The following is a 17,500-nucleotide window of genomic DNA, read 5'->3' on the forward strand; positions in this document are numbered from 1 at the left end:
AGAGTAATATTCATTACTGTAACACAGTATTATGCGATGCTGTAACACAGTGTAAGTGTAGTGCTGTGTTACAGACTCCAGCCACATAGCGGAATGTCTCAACATTCCTGTACGTCTGGACAAAGATTTTTGTCAACGTCACACCTGATATTTTCTTTCACTGCAAGAAAAATCTTCCCGCATGTCATACCCCACCCAAAGATCATACACTTTCCAAAAAAGAATTCCCCGCCCTGGTTCTGGAGTAGGGCATATGGTGGAAGGAACTCCATCAGCAGCAAATCAACCCAAACATTCCCACATCATATCTGGGAGGTGGACGCTGACATCATCCCACACAATTACAAGACTTTGGCAAGTTATGTGTTGCGGAGCCTTTTTTATTCTCTGCTCGATATGTGTTTGTTTGATATGAGACGTAAGAAATTAGTCAGTCACTCTGGACACAAACGTCTGCTAAATGCCATGAAGAAATGGAAAATGTAAAAAACTCAGCATTCATTAGTAAAGATCAAGATTCACGTGACAGGTAAGTTTAGCAGACATAATATCTATAAACTCCAACATATGGCTGCCTGAATTTGACAAAGAAGTGAACTATTGTGTATGATGACTTAAACAATGAAGGATATTCTCCTGTTTTGGAGAGCAGAGCTACACGTGACCAGCTGGGGGCAGTGGGATGTACCTACCAGGTAAGTGTGCTAATGATGAATAGTTGTGCAGGTGTGCTAAAATGTTTGCAATTTGCATAAAAGAATGAGAAATCGCAGTCTGTTCTGAACAAGATTCCGGGGGTATGGAGGTTTTTATATGTTGTTTTAAAAAATTTTAAGTGAGAAAAACTAAAATGTTTTCTGTTGTATGGAAAACAAAACTTCCTCAAATAAGTCTAGTGTGTATTTTTTTCCTGGAGTAAACTTCAAAATAATGTGCTAATAAAAATTAATCACACGTGGTTATATTTATAAATCTTAATGTGGTTATCACGAACATTACACCTTATGGCTTTCATTAAACCCCTCACATACATAATTTACTTTTAAATCTTTTCTGAAAATCATTGTTATGCAAGAAATTCACATTCATGCAGACTGTTGGCTGAAGAGTGGCATCCGCAAACCAGCAACACCCAAGTGTAGACCAGCAACACCCAAGTGTAAGCACTGTATGATAAGAACTGTACTGGTCTGTACTGGTACTGCATGATGAGAATAGTACTGGTACTGCATGATGAGAATAGTACTGGTACTGTATGATGGGAACTGCTCATCAACTCATATAACTGTGTTGCAGAACACACCACCTCTGACATGAGATTTAGTCTTTAGTTTTGGTCTAGTCTTGTTCGAATCTTGTTCTAGTCTTGATCTAGTCATGTTCTAGTCTTAATCTGGGGTTGGAGAAACAAAGGCTGCCTAAATACTGTCTTCACTGTAAATGACCATTCAGTGTCACATCAATGGTAAACATTTAAATATTTCAATAATTAGTTTTATTGTACAACTCAAGTGTTAATTTTTACATTATCACTTGAGTTACATGTAAAACAAATTAAAACAAGAATGAGTGAATAGTGTTCTCACAGTGATTACATATGCAGTGTACTAAAAGTCCTTTATAGAACATTATAGCCATAGATAGATAGATAGATAGATAGAATAGCTGCTGTCACAAAGCTTACTACACATAAAAACCCAGAAATACCTGCTGCATGTGCTTCCCAGCAGGCTACAGCTGTGAGGTTCATCTAACTGGTCCTCACATCCACACCTGTGTTCCCATGCTGATTGCATCACATCAGTGTGTGAGAGGTTACGGTCACTGTTCCCAGTCTGGTATGACGACCAGATGTTCAGCTGCGTGGCGTCCAGAGCACCTGCTCCAAGTTTCACTTTTCTCTTTTGTGTGCTGAAGGTCCACGCATCCCCAACCACCAAACCTCTCAAGGGACTCAGTGGAAAAACAAGAATACCTCATTTAAATATTTAAATATTGACTCAGCGCTCAGGAAGTGCCCGGGTCCACTCAGTGTTATTGGCAGGCACCCTAGTGTGAAGATCACCATGGCAGCAGTAGTGCTGGCAACCGCTGACCACAGAGATTCACGATGAGTGCTGCCACATCCAAATTTTCAGGAGCCAGTTTGAAGTCGTAACCGTGGTTACAGGACGAGCTGGTCCAGTACACAGTGCTGTAAATCCACAGTCTTCATCATTCTGAAGGGAGGAAGAGTCGCTGCCAGGCAGCCAGCCATCACTCCGGGAAGGTGAGCAGGTCAGAACATCTGGAATGTCTTCTCACTGTCTTGCTCTTTCTCAAGAGTTTTTCATGCTCTCATTTGCCTGATTATTGCGAAGGCATTCAGGTGTGGTGCCTGATGTGATATACGAGCTCAATAATGCATGAACACTGTGTAGAGATCCTGGGGCAACACACACACACACACCCACCCACCCACACACCCCCACACACACCCACCCACACACACACACACACACACACATACCCACCCACCCACCCACACCCACACACGCACACACAAACACACACACACACCCATGCACAAACACATAACACACCCACCCACACACACACACCCATGCACAAACACATACCCACCCACCCACCCACCCACACACACACACACACACACACACCCATGCACCCCCACACACACCCACACACACACACACACAAACACACACACACACACCCATGCACAAACACATACCCACACCCACACACAAACACATAAACCCACACACACACACCCACACCCATGCACAAACACATACCCACCCACCCACAAACACACACACACACACACACACACACACACACACACCCATGCACAAACACATACCCACACCCACACACAAACACATAAACCCACACACACACACCCACACCCATGCACAAACACACACCCACCCACCCACCCACACACACACCCCCCCACACCCACACCCACACACACACACACACACACACACACACACACACCCACACCCATGCACAAACACATACCTATTGAGAGAGGGGAGCAGAACCATAGTAGAATATCCAACATATGCAATATGCATTTATTTATGTTGTATAAACTACACTGAGAAACTCCATTAACTGGAGACATATCTATATGCGGACGGAAAATGAGGCAGAATTTGTTTATACGCATATAATGTAATTCTACTACTCCTATGACAGAAGTGTGAATGGTTAACACCTTTTATTATTCAATACCTGCCGCTTGATCAGAAGAGTACAGAAGAGTATTGAAGAGTATAGAGGAGTATTGAAGAGTATAAAGGAGTATTGAAGAGTTTAGAGGAGTATATATCAGCCTGTATATCAGCTCATTTTGTAATTATCCAATCAGACTAACACATGGCAGCAGCACAATACACAAAGTCATGTAGAGCTTAACAAATTGAAACAAAAACCCCTATACCAGCTATTTCTCCTTTTAGTGTGATCATTGTTATTGTAGTTTTGATTTTGTACAACTTTTACATTAAAATTACATACAAATGATAAAATCGGTTGATGGAACAGCTCTGTCTGACAGGAAGCCTACAGGAACTCAACCTGTAGCCTGGAGCTGGACTACAGCAGAAGACCACGCCAGGGTCTGCTCCTGTCAGCCAGGGGCAGGAATCTGAGACTACAGTGTGCTCGGCCAAACTGGACAGTTAAAACTGGAAAAACTTTGGTCTGATGACTCACAGTTTCTGCTAGGCCAGACGTGTCCAACATGCTTTGTGTCAGCGGTTCAGGCCGTGTAATGGTATGAGGAACTTTTCCTTGACACACTCGCTCCTCTAATACCACGCAATCATGTCAATCTGGACCGAATACTCAAAAGAACGCTTCCACCACTTGGTGTTGCCATGGAGAACCAAGGCTGTTCTGGGAGCACGAGGTCCGATCAGTACCGTGTCCCTAATGAGGAGGGCAGCAGGTGCACGTATTCCTGCGCTCCTCCGAGTCCGTGCTGCAAACGTCTGGTTGCGTGCTGCTTTCACTCCTCCAACTCCACTAACCCACCGTGTCGTCTGAACTTGCAAAGTGTTTATTAAGAAAAATATAAAAAACATAAACCACCTTGTTCCTTTCATCTCTCATAGCAGCTCTGATCCGGCATGTCCCCGCCCGGAACCATTCACACAGTAAACTAATAATAATAACAGTTATAATAGATGCTAGCACCCTTTTGCACAATGTCCGTGCTTTTACGGTCTGAATTATGTCTGAAATGGCCATCTCTGTCTCTCTGTCTCACGCCGGCACTAAAAGGAAACATTAGTGCTCCTGGTTAGCTGCAGGCAGAAGCCACGACTCCCTGTTTGCGGTGTGTCACGTTCCAAAATGAAGACCTGAAATGGGAAAGTGGTCCTGACTCAATGCCAAACAAGCAACATGAACCGTGAACAGAGGCCAGAACAACACAGACCTCTGCTTCTCTGCCTTTGTCCTCAAAGCTGTTATTTGTTGCTGAGGTTAAAAAAAACACATTAAATGTCTTTTCTGGTCCATTATCAGCAGGTCTGCTCTCCCTCCCCCGCTTATGGGCTCCCTCAGATGAGTGACATATTTCCTGCGACTGAAATGACCTTTCTAGCATACTAACAAAGCCAGACATTAAGGTGGTCTGGGTGCATTCGATTTAAGGTGGTCTGGGTGCAGATGATTTAAGGTGGTCTGGATTCAGATGATTTAATGTGATAATGTGAAGCAGTGTGTCTAGAAACCTTGCTCAAATATATATGTATTTATCCCAACACCACACCCAGTCTGTTATATATGTATTTATCCCAACACCACACCCAGTCTGTTATATATGTATTTATCCCAACACCACACCCAGTCTGTTATATGTATTTATCCCAACACCACACCCAGTCTGTTATATATGTATTTATCCTGTGTTGAACTCAAACATTCAAACACGACTCTTTTCATTCTCTTGAGCATTCAGACACTCTGGAAGAATTCAGGCACCAGTAATACACAGAGCTGCTCTTATTTGCTGTAAATGAATGAAAACACATACTGTAGTAATTGTCCCTCATTCACACACACACACACACACACACACACACACACACACACACACACACACACACACACACAAACACACACACACACACACACACACACACACACAAACCCACTCACCCACAGCCACCTACTCATATACACTCCCTGACACACACTACACACACACACACACACACACATGCTGAGAAAAGTCACATAATTAGTGATGAACCTCTAATTCAAAAAATGTAAAAAGTGCTCTTAGGGGTGGTCATACACTAAAGCAAACAACACCACAGCTCCTATATATATCTGCACACAAACACACACAGGCATGCACAGTTGGAGGTATTTAAAACAAATTGCTTTGGATCACAACAGATGGGCTATAATTTCTAATTGTACACCTACAAGGTGTTTCTAACAAATAAATGTTAGAATAAAAATGCCTTGTGCTTTCTGGTGGGTGCTGCTATCTTCATTCCTTTGTGTGTGTGCTTGGGCGCTGATCCATGAGATTAGTGAAGACTGAGAGGTTTGGAGGGATGGAGACTGGAGATAAGCTGTGTAACTTTGTGTGTGTTTGGGAATGTGTGTGTGTGTGTGTGTGTGTTCATGTGTGACATTGGCTATCTGACCTGTTTACTATAGTGCTATACTATATGTTTATAATAGTACCGTGTTCTGACCTGTTTACTATAGTCCTGTACAATATGTTTACTATAGTACATGTTTACTATAGTACTGTGTTCTGACCTCCTTCTCTCCCTCTCTCTCTCTCTCTCTCTCTCTCTCTCTGCCTCCCTCTCCCTCTCTCCCTCTCTCACCCCCCCCCACCTACATGGATGGCAGTGCCATTATTGTGTAACACATTAGGCCGGGTGGCAGACGGCCTGCCAGGGTGAGGTGGCGTATCGGCCTGACAGACAAATGACTGCCATCCCACCTCAGGAATGGAGGTGTTTACCGCGCTGTTCCCCACGTCCACCCCATACAGTCCATCCTTTAGCCATCTATTTTCCCGCTCTAATGCACAGGGGGCCAGTACACAGGTGCTTCTCTGAGGTGAGAGTGCAGCGCGCGCAGCATGCGGAGTGGGCGGAGGCGGGTGGAGTGGAAGCACAGGAGGAGTAGGCGGAGCATATGGAATGGGCGGAGCATGTGGAGTGGGAATAGCAAGTGGATTGGTGGAGCAGGTGGAGTGGGTGGAGCAGATGGAGTGGGCGGAGCAGGTGGAGGTTAGAAGCATCTGGCCCCTGTTGCTTCCTTCAGCCATAGAGGAAGCCCCAGCAGGCCTTAGACTGAGTGCCAGCACACCAGTTAAATCTGATGTGAAATTAATTACATTTCAAAGTTATTATTCACCATCTCCAGCTGCAGCTAAGTGAGTGCGGTGGAGGGAAAACGGTCACTCCCTGAAGGAATTCATTATGGTCTGATGTCTATAATGCACATCTGTCGGCGATGATTAAAAAGACCTGGTGAAAAACACATAGAAGACAGGAAACAATGGCATGCATACCAAGCACAGCTCTACCCCTGCCCGGGGTAAAGTGGCAGAGCTGCAGAGGACCATGCATTCTGCCCCCACCTTAGTCTGGTCTGTACATGGCACATTACAGTGGGTCAGGATCCACAGTGACAGGACACACAGATGTGGAGCATTTACCAGCTGCAAATCAGTAACTGAATCAGTAATTGAATCAATAATTGAAACAATGGTGGTGATTTTTGGATGTCAGTGAGTATTCATGAATGTGTGTAAGAGAGAACTAACACCTGCTCTGCCATGAAAAATACATCATATCACGGCCTGCAGTATGTCTCATAAATCTGTAAGCAAGTGCACATGGTCTTTCTCCTACACCCACCCACACACTTGCATGAACACACACACACACACACACACACACACACCGGAAGAACTGACAGAAGAACTGTACTGTCTAGATGTGTAACTAAAACAAACCATCCCCGGAAAGCTGTATTGCCTTTATTATGTAAATGAGGAGAAGACGCAGTATGAGGAGTCCAAGTACGCAGTAATAGTGAGGGGCATGACAAGCCTGTGTCGAGGGGCAGAACTTGAGTCGTGGTAATTTAGACGCGTGTGTGCTCACACGAAGAACTCTCTGTTTTACCCTCTGCATCGATCCATTACTGAGTCTGCGAATGTTTACATCCCTATCCGCGCTAGACATGCAAGACATATGCTACTCAAAATAAAAACAGTTTATCTGGTGTTTAAAAACACCACATGTGCGATACTGAGAAGCATTTGTAGTAACAAGAAAGTGTTTCTTTTTTCAAATAAAACTTTGATTCCTTGTGAGATGGCTAGAAGGATGCATATTTGGATCCCAAACCTCACAGCAGGACAAAGGAAGAAGAGTATTACCACACTCCTCTTCTGTTTTAACGCACATTCACACTTTTTTTTCCCTGATAAACTGTTTTAGTCAACATTCTCCCGGGTGGTGCTGTGGTTGTGTGTGTGTGCGTGTGCGTGTGTGTCTGAGGTGGTTTTAATCAGCGTTCTCCCGGGTAGTGCTGTGGTTGTGTGTGTGTGCGTGTGTGTCTGAGGTGGTTTTAACCAGCGTTCTCCCGGGTGGTGCTGTAGTTGGGTGCACCCACCTCTCCCCAGGCTGCGGGTGGAGGCTCCACAGGTGGGTAGTACTTGGACAGGTCCCAGGCCACTGCATTCATGTACCATTTGAAGTCTTTACATTTGAGATGTTTGCGAAGCTCCTTCTGTGTGGTCAGGTCTCCCGTGGAGAGGTGACGATATTCGGGCCGGCGCTGGTAGATGAATTCAGTGTACTCATCCATCCATGTCTCTGCCACTCGCTTCAGGTTCTGGGAGAGAGCGAGAGAGAGAGAGAGAAAAGGCAGAGACACAAAACCTGTCACACAAAATGAAGCACACGAATTCACTGGTTAGCAGGTGTCTCTCTGTTCTCCTCCTTCCTAGGGACTGTCGTGGTTTTTCTCCCCAACTCTCATTACTGTTTCCTGTGTGCTTGAACAGACACCATAAAAGCCAAATGTTCATATGAGCAAAGAGGCCGTACACAGAGGTGTGGGCCAGGGACCAAAGATCACTGGTTTTGAGCTGCCATAAGCTAAGTGCCTGTAGAGATGCAGAAGCTCCGCCCATACTGTCATAAACCATGCCGGGGAAGAGCTACACCAGGTTCCAGAAGCGCTGGCTCCCGCAGGTGCTATGCATTATTAACGGGATGAAGCCATGAGCTGTCTTAGCACAGCTAGGCTGCTGCAGCATCCATCATTAATAACCTCCCAGCGTTGTCTGCACCCACATCACTGTTTCTGCTCACAAACGCTGTTACCATCTTCAGCGCACCACTGCTCATGCACAGAATTTTGTGGTAATGTGTCCACACACCCATATGACAACATCCCTTTTAATACTGTCATAATTTACTGTTCATATGCCAATAGACCATTATTCAGTACTGGGTACTGGTTCCAATGGATACTGCTGAGATGGAATCAGAATCTTATTACTGGGTACTGGTTCCAGTGGATTCTAATCCCATTACTGAGTACTGGTTACATAAGGCAAATCAGTGCTGTGGGTTAATCAGCGCTCTGCCAAATCTCCACGAGAACTTTAACGCTGGTGTGAAGACTCATACAAGGAGATCTGGGAGTTGCAGAGGCTTCTGGTGTATTCTAACATGGCAGCTTGTATTATTGCGCTCAGAGAAAGTCTGCAGACAAACAGAACTAGAATCTACAGAAGACAGAGAGAGTCACAAAATTATATGAACTGAGCACTGGAGTAAATGGGCAGGTCAGCAGAGAGAAATGAATGGAAAATCTTTTCTCTCTGCTGTACATGTGTGTGGATGTGCAAACACTGCAGGGCTGAACGCCTAAGACACAATCATAACTCCACATAATGAAGTACATGACTGAGTAAGTGTCAAGGCACATGGGTGCTTAAGCGCGTACCCGAGACACACACACACACACACACACACATGCACTCTGCTCTGTCTTTGCAGCTGTTATCTGATGGTGTTATTGCTTGGTGTACTGTGTGCTTTCAGTGTGGTTCAGTGGGGGTCTGACATGGGCTGTCTGACTGGGTGTCAGTGTACAGTCGAACGGCACTCGGAATGGCTGACAGCCCAGTATAAGTGGGCACTTACCTCCATCTTAACCAGTAAAGAACCAGTAAAGCTCCAGTAATGTCTTACACTACAAGGAACTGCAGCTGAGGCCAGACTCTCATTCCTTACTCTTGTAACTATGTATCGTTCATATTAATTTTAATGGAGTAACTGATTAATTCCTGGTAGCAACTCAACTACATGCTGTAGGATTAAATAATAATCCTGAAGTTTAAGAAGTTAATCTGAATTTATATTATTCAGTATCTGCTGTAATAGTAAGTGCACTGAAACTGATTTAAAGGTTATAATGCTAGTTACAAAAAAGGGAAAAGAGAGAATGAACCCATCCATGGCGTGTAAGGGGTTAAACAGATAAGTTACACCATGGCGTGTAAGGGGTTAAACAGATAAGTTACACCATGGCATGTAAGGGGTTAAACAGATAAGTTACACCATGGCGTGTAAGGGGTTAAACAGATAAGTTATACCATGGCGTGTAAGGGGTTAAACAGATAAGTTACACCATGGCGTCTAAGGGGTTAAACAGATAAGTTACACCATGGGGTGTAAGGGGTTAAACAGATAAGTTACACCATGGCGTGTAAGGGGTTAAACAGATAAGTTACACCATGGGGTGTAAGGGGTTAAACAGATAAGTTACATCATGGCGTGTAAGGGGTTAAACAGATAAGTTACACCATGGCGTGTAAGGGGTTAAACAGATCAGTTACACCATGGGGTGTAAGGGGTTAAATAGTTACGTTACATCATGTAACTGAGTGGTGTTATGCCTCCATGTGGGTGGAGGTGAGTGTAACTGTACTGGTCCTCTGCTCACTCTGGCCAGGCTGGTCCCTGAGGGCACTTTGTATGGCACGTACTTCCTGTAGATATGACCCACTCTGGAGCATGGTACATCATACATACTGCCCCCGCACATCCAGACCTGAGGGAAGTAATCACATATACACACACACACACACACACACAGAATGAGAGCAAGACTGATATTTTCAATCTCTTCCTTTTCTTCATTCTGGAATTGAGACATCACAGTGTTTAATTTCTCCCTGTGAGGATGCCAGCCTGGGTGCGGCTCTCCTGCAGGGCTGTGCGCTCCACTTCCAAAGGTTGCTGTACATACATCCTTGTACTGTAAGGACTCTTTGCACTGTTCCACTGTGTATGTACTGAAAACAAGCTCCGTTCTCTCCACAGGCACCAATTACACAGCCACTGGCTGACAGCAGAGAGGGGGAAAGCCCTTTTCCTTTGGTTTCTCTCTCTCTCTTTCTCTCCCTCGCTCTCTCTGAACAGATTTGGTCTGTATTTTCATCACTTGAGCCTATAGGTGCTTCTGTAGCCTGTGCCTTTGATGTGTGACTTTCTATAGACTCGTCCTTCTCGGGGGTGGATTTGTTTGGGCTGAGCTGGGTGGCGTGGACAACAGGATTGGGGGTGGGGGTGGGGGTGGGGGTGGGGGTGTTCTCTTCATTCGCTCCATCCCTTCTTCTCCTTGTCCTTCTCATCCTCGTTGTCTGTCTCTCCCCCACTGGGCCACCACGCTGACTTCACACGCCCCGTCCATATGGAAACGCAATTTTCCGGCACCACCAGCAACAACATTACAAGGAAAAATATATAATAAAAAAAGCTCCCAGAAATCTCTCCTCCGAGCGTAAACGTGTGTGGGATGTAACAAATGAGGTTTTATGAATAATTTTCACGCATTTATCCACTTGGTCTTTTTTCAGCAGGTGTGATGAAGTCAGGGTTCTGGAGCAGATATTATTGGGAAGTTCTGAAAAGCCTCCCACACGAAACAGATGGACAGCACTTGGGGAACAGACAACTGACCAGCACATGGAGCCGTGCCAGGCCTGAAACATCCACATTTCGTCTCAGACTGCTCTCATATACCTTGGAGACTTACTGCTGCCACTGTAAAGTTCAGCAACACTTTTCACAATTCATAAGATTCACTTCTATGGCACATATGTTAAATTTTAAAGCCATCTGTACATTTTAAGGCACAAGGTTACTGGCAAAGCAGCAAATGAGAAAATAGTAAAAAAATTATATGTATATATATATATATATATATATATATATATATATATATATATATATATATATATATATATATATATAAACAAAACAGAGGCAATTGAGCGGCTGTACTATTTTTGCTGTTGCCATGGTTTCTAGAAGAGGAAAAAAGGCTGTGTTCCAATAACAAAGTTCACTGTAGGCATGTGAGGGGAGGAAGACTCAATGCAGGTGTTGTCACGGGTGATGAAGAGAGAGCTCCCGTGCTCTCCGACTCGCATCGGCATGGCGGAGGATCACACAGACGGATGATTTTGGGAGGAAGCTCGGCAGGACTGCCTGTTCTGCTGGGAGGGTTGTGAACACAGCCAGGTGATGTGCCCCTCAGGTGACAACCTACTGTCTCTCTTGTTCACTGGAGAAGCGTGAATCGCCGTGCTTGGAGCCTTGAGTCTGAGCTGTGTGGGATGCTTTTAGTCCACATAGATTACACTGAGACTCCCACCATATTTTGTAATAAATCCCAGATTCCCGGAAACGTTGGCCGTGCTCTCCGGCTGAACCACTGTTTCAGATCTGGTTTTCCGAGACCAGAGATGCAGGTACACATTTCAGTGAACAGCCAATCAAGGGTTTGCAGATTATGCATTTTGGTCATTTACATTTATGGCGTTTATCTGACACTTTGATCAAAAGTGACTTGCAATCATGGATGAGCACAAGCTTGAGTAATTGAGGGTTACGGGTTTTGTTCAGGGGCCCAACCGTGGCAACCTGGCAGCGGAGGGGCTTGAGCCTTCCGATTACAAGTCGAGTACTTTCACCACTGAGCTACCACTGCAAAGGAAGTGGTCATATTCTATTATACTGCCATACTCACAGATTAGCAGATGATCTTTTTATTTCTTCCTGTGTGTGTTTGTATGTGTGTGTGTGTGTGTGTGTGTGTGTGTGTGTGTGTGTTCAGATCACTCAGCCTCTCACGTGTGTGTGTGTGAGTTCAGATCACTCAGCCTCTCACGTGTGTGTGTATGTGTTCAGATCACTCAGCCTCTCATGTGTGTGTGTGTGTGTGTTCAGAACACTCAGCCTCTCACGTGTGTGTGTGTGTTCAGATCACTCAGCCTCTCATGTGTGTGTGTGTGTGTGTGTGTGTGTTCAGATCACTCAGCCTCTCACCTTGAAGGAGATCTCGTACTGTTCTCCTCCCCAGATCTCCAGGCCAGTGTCGTAGCCCCCCAGCTCCCAGAACCACTGACGATTCACAGCAAATAGCCCCCCAGCCATCACAGGGGACCTACACACACACACACACACACGCACACGCACACGCACACACACACAGAGCTATTTGACTGAAGGTCACAGAGACAGGAGATGAACTCTATATCATGACATCATGCTGAAAATTAGGCTCTACTGAAGATACCCTGAGAGCCACAGAGGAGCCACAGAGGAGCCACAGAGGAGCTGCGATCAGCTCGTACTCTAAGGTTCTGCTCCCTGTTCATGGCATATAAAAGCAACATGTAGCAGTCCAAATGCATTCATGAATACTTCAATGATCACTGTGGAGTTCTTGGAGGTGTGTTATTGTGAGACGCAAATCATGGGGGCTTCACACAGAGGCTTTGAGCAAAAAGATCATGGAATCTGTTAGAATTCATTAGCTCCTTCCAGCTCCATCATGTCTCAAGGCCACATGGTCTTTCATGAGCTATTACAGCAGGAGACATACACTGCAGCTGTACAATTAAAAACATCTCTAGTGACAGATGATTCTTGAGCAATCAGTGAAGTGCATGTAGATCAGAGTTAATCAAATCCCAGGTCTAGGGGTAAGATTACCTACTCTCCATTTACCAGGTGTGAAAATAAATTGACCCAACAGTTACATTAACTGCTCAATTAATTATGAGTGAGAGCAAAATATTCGAGCATCATATTTCAAATTTGAATGACATTGATACAGGATGCAAACTGTTTGGCTGGCACCTATTCACTATGAGAAACCCCATAGACATTAGCCAATCACACAACAATAGTCTTGTTCATTGTGAGAGACCCTGCAGACATGAGCCAAACACACGACAGTAGTCCTATTTACTGTCAGAGACCCTGTAGACATCAGCCAATCACATGACAGTAGTCCTGCTCACTGTGAGAGCCCCAGTAGACATCAGCCAATCACACGAATGTAGTTCCTCACAGAATATTCAACCTCGAGAAATCTAGTCACAGTAAAGAATGCATGTTAACAACAATACCAAGTCTTTTCTGTATATTCTGAAGACAATGTTTTGATGAACTTCATACACAACAAAATAACACTAAAATACAGCCGTGTCATGAAATCTACATGTAAAGGTCTAGTGAGAGTGGAGACAGGTGATGGGTCTGTTTGCTGGCGTGAACCAGGAGCCAGGAGAGGTGCACTTCCTCCATGTTCACGCTTCTATGTCATCTTTCATTTCATTAAATAATGACAATATAATGGGCTAGGTTCATAAAACTCGACAGTAACCACATTACACCATGCAAAAATGTGTGACATGGTATTTAATCCTTATTCATAAAGTTACCGTAGAGCTCTGGTGTCAGCTTACTGTTGCACTTAATTCACCTGTGCCCAAGGTGAAAGCCAATCAAAATTGATATGCAAATGATTGCATGCATATTAAAGACTTGCCAAGAGAGAGATGGCAGACAAACCCCAGTCGTGAGACCAGTGGCTGAAAGCTAAAACAGAACTTTAAAAAGTAGTGCATTTGTTACTTTTACCAAGAAGAGCTGATGTAGATGTTCACAACTTCTTCTGAATCTCAGTAGAGCAGCATGACTCCTGAGTCTGTACCTATTTACAGTTTTGTTACTCTGTAATACCTAATTTTGCATTTATTATGGCGAAAGGTCACAGCAATCTGAGGTCCTACTATTACAGATATAAAGTTCTTCATGTTCCTACTATTACAGATATAAAGTTCTTCATGTTCTCCTACTATTACAGATATAAAGTTCTTCATGTTCCTACTATTACAGATATAAAGTTCTTCATGTTCCTACTATTACAGATATAAAGTTCTTCATGTTCTCCTATTACAGATATAAAGTTCTTCATGTTCCTACTATTACAGATATAAAGTTCTTCATGTTCCTACTATTACAGATATAAAGTTCTTCATGTTCCTACTATTACAGATATAAAGTTCTTCATGTTCTCCTACTATTACAGATATAAAGTTCTTCATGTTCTCCTACTATTACAGATATAAAGTTCTTCATGTTCCTACTATTACAGATATAAAGTTCTTCATGTTCCTACTATTACAGATATAAAGTTCTTCATGTTCTCCTACTATTACAGATATAAAGTTCTTCATGTTCCTACTATTACAGATATAAAGTTCTTCATGTTCCTACTATTACAGATATAAAGTTCTTCATGTTCTCCTACTATTACAGATATAAAGTTCTTCATGTTGTCCTATTACAGATATAAAGTTCTTCATGTTCCTAAATGAAGGAATATCCTACAGATATAAAGTTCTTTGTGTTCATCTACTATTACAGATATAAAGTTCTTCATATTCCTAAATGAAGGAATATCCTACAGATATAAAGTTCTTTGTGTTCAACTACTATTACAGATATAAAGTTCTTCATGTTCCTAAATGAAGGAATATCCTACAGATATATCCTACAGATATAAAGTTCTTTGTGTTCAACTACTATTACAGACGTAAAGTTCATGTTCTCCTAGTAGTTGCAGTTACAAAGTTTGCCATCCTGCTCACTCCAAACAGACCAAATTGGGCCTTTTACGTACATTTGTACAAAATGTGGCAGCACCAGATATCACACAAATGGTAAAATACAACAGCAAATCACATTTATGAATGAGGAAATATGTTAATGTGTTACAGCTGTGTGTTTTCCATTAATGTTAACTCTGGCGGTAGGTTTCATGAATTTGGCCCAATGTGCCTTTTCAGGAGGACATTATTATTATTATTATTATTATTATTATTATTATATTAGTAATTCTCTGGTGAACTACCCTTTTTTCTGTCGACAATTTCGATGACAATAACTGCAGCACTGTTTGTGAGATGGTGTGAGTGAAGTAATTACACCTGTTTCTCTTTGGTATAAAAACAGTTTTTCCACTCTGTTCATTTTAGTAAATCTCCACAGGTTGTTCATTTGCATAACCTCTACCCATACTTTTGTACTCCTCATTTGCATACCCTCATCCCTTAATTATGCACTCCTTAAAATGCATATTCATGAAGTGAGAGGCACTAAAACCTGCAGCTCGGTGGTGACATCCTCTGCACTTGCTAGAAGGCAAAATAAATTACTTCACACAAAACACTTAAATCTAATAGTGAACATAGATTATTCCATAATTCTACAGACACTATTTCAAAGTGAACATAGATTATTCCATAATTCCACAGACACTATTCCATAGTGAACACAGATTATTCCATAATTCCACAGACACCATTCCATAGTGACCATAGTTTATTCCATAATTCCACAGACACCATTCCATAATGACCATAGATTATTCCAAAGTTCCACAGGCTCTATTCCATACTGACCATGGATTATTCCATAATTCCGTAGACACTATTCCCTAATGAACATAGATTATTCCATAATTCCATAGACACTATTCCATAGTGAACTAATTGCAATGCTAATGGATCCTCCCTCATTTGAAGAATCTTCAGAGAAATGTGACTAAATAAATGTACGCTTTGCTTCTAATAAACTTGCAATGGATGAAAATCAAGGTCCCCAAACCAATGTTCTCTCGTGTAATTCCCTCCCCTTCGCTTCTGTGCGCTTTAATCAGGCACTGAAATATAGCAGTCGACTCAATTAAGCCTGTTAATGAATGTGCGAACACTTCACTGGGAGGTTTACCACTGCTCTCTTTTCCCAGTTCAACACTCGTGCCAGTAAGTGCAGAAGTCTGGGCTTGCAGTGTCTCTGGAGCTGTGGGCCACGCTGCTACCCCTGCGTCTGGGAGGGTGGGACGTGATGCCACGCTGCTACCCCTGCGTCTGGGAGGGTGGGACGTGATGCCACGCTGCTACCCCTGCGTCTGGGAGGGTGGGACGTGATGCCACGCTGCTACCCCTGCGTCTGGGAGGGTGGGACGTGATGCCACGCTGCTACCCCTGCGTCTGGGAGGGTGGGACGTGATGCCACGCTGCTACCCCTGCGTCTGGGAGGGTGGGACGTGATGCCACGCTGCTACTCCTGCGTCTGGGAGGGTGGGACGTGATGCCACGCTGCTACCCCTGCGTCTGGGAGGGTGGGACGTGATGCCACGCTGCTACTCCTGCGTCTGGGAGGGTGGGACGTGATGCCACGCTGCTACCCCTGCGTCTGGGAGGGTGGGACGTGATGCCACGCTGCTACCCCTGCGTCTGGGAGGGTGGGACGTGATGCCACGCTGCTACCCCTGCGTCTGGGAGGGTGGGACGTGATGCCACGCTGCTACCCCTGCGTCTGGGAGGGTGGGACGTGATGCCACGCTGCTACTCCTGCGTCTGGGAGGGTGGGACGTGATGCCACGCTGCTACCCCTGCGTCTGGGAGGGGGGGACGTGATGCCACGCTGCTACCCCTGCGCTTGGAGGATGAGGTGTGATGCCACGCTGCTACCCCTGCGTCTGGGAGGGTGGGACGTGATGCCACGCTGCTACCCCTGCGTCTGGGAGGGTGGGACATGATGCCGCACTGCTACCCCTGCGTCTGGGAGGGTGGGACGTGATGCCACGCTGCTACCCCTGCGTCTGGGAGGGGAGGACGTGATGCCACACTGCTACTCCTGCGTCTGGGAGGGTGGGACGTGATGCCACACTTTACCCCTGCGTCTGGGAGGGTGGGACGTGATGCCACGCTGCTACCCCTGCGTCTGGGAGGGGGGGACGTGATGCCACGCTGCTACCCCTGTGCTTGGAGGATGAGGTGTGATGAAACGCTGCTACCCCTGCGTCTGGGAGGGTAGGACGTGATGCCACGCTGCTACCCCTGCGTCTGGGAGGGTGGGACGTGATGCCACGCTGCTACCCCTGCGTCTGGGAGGGTGGGACGTGATGCCACGCTGCTACCCCTGCTTCTGGGAGGGTGGGACATGATGCCACGCTGCTACCCCTGCGTCTGGGAGGGTGGGACATGATGCCACGCTGCTACCCCTGCTTCTGGGAGGGTGGGACATGATGCCACGCTGCTACCCCTGCGTCTGGG

At 44.9% G+C, this 17,500-nt stretch overlaps 1 protein-coding gene across 3 annotated transcripts in view; it reads right to left on the reverse strand.

Moving 5' to 3' along the window:
• Positions 1–17,500, reverse strand: part of galntl6 (polypeptide N-acetylgalactosaminyltransferase like 6) — a 155,143-nt gene that overhangs the window by 5,808 nt on the left and 131,835 nt on the right. For all 3 annotated transcript variants that reach the window (XM_035531306.2, XM_035531305.2, XM_035531307.2), the window contains exons 8-10: positions 12,414–12,531; positions 10,024–10,131; positions 7,678–7,899 (exon numbers count right to left, since the gene is read on the reverse strand). In XM_035531306.2, the coding sequence (XP_035387199.1) occupies positions 7,678–7,899; positions 10,024–10,131; positions 12,414–12,531 (448 nt within the window). The remainder of the gene's footprint in view (positions 1–7,677; positions 7,900–10,023; positions 10,132–12,413; positions 12,532–17,500) is intronic.

This window comes from Electrophorus electricus, chromosome 12, assembly GCF_041902795.1.
Source record: "Electrophorus electricus isolate QZ-2024a chromosome 12, ASM4190279v1, whole genome shotgun sequence".
In the NCBI taxonomy this organism is placed as follows: Eukaryota; Metazoa; Chordata; class Actinopteri; order Gymnotiformes; family Gymnotidae; genus Electrophorus; species Electrophorus electricus.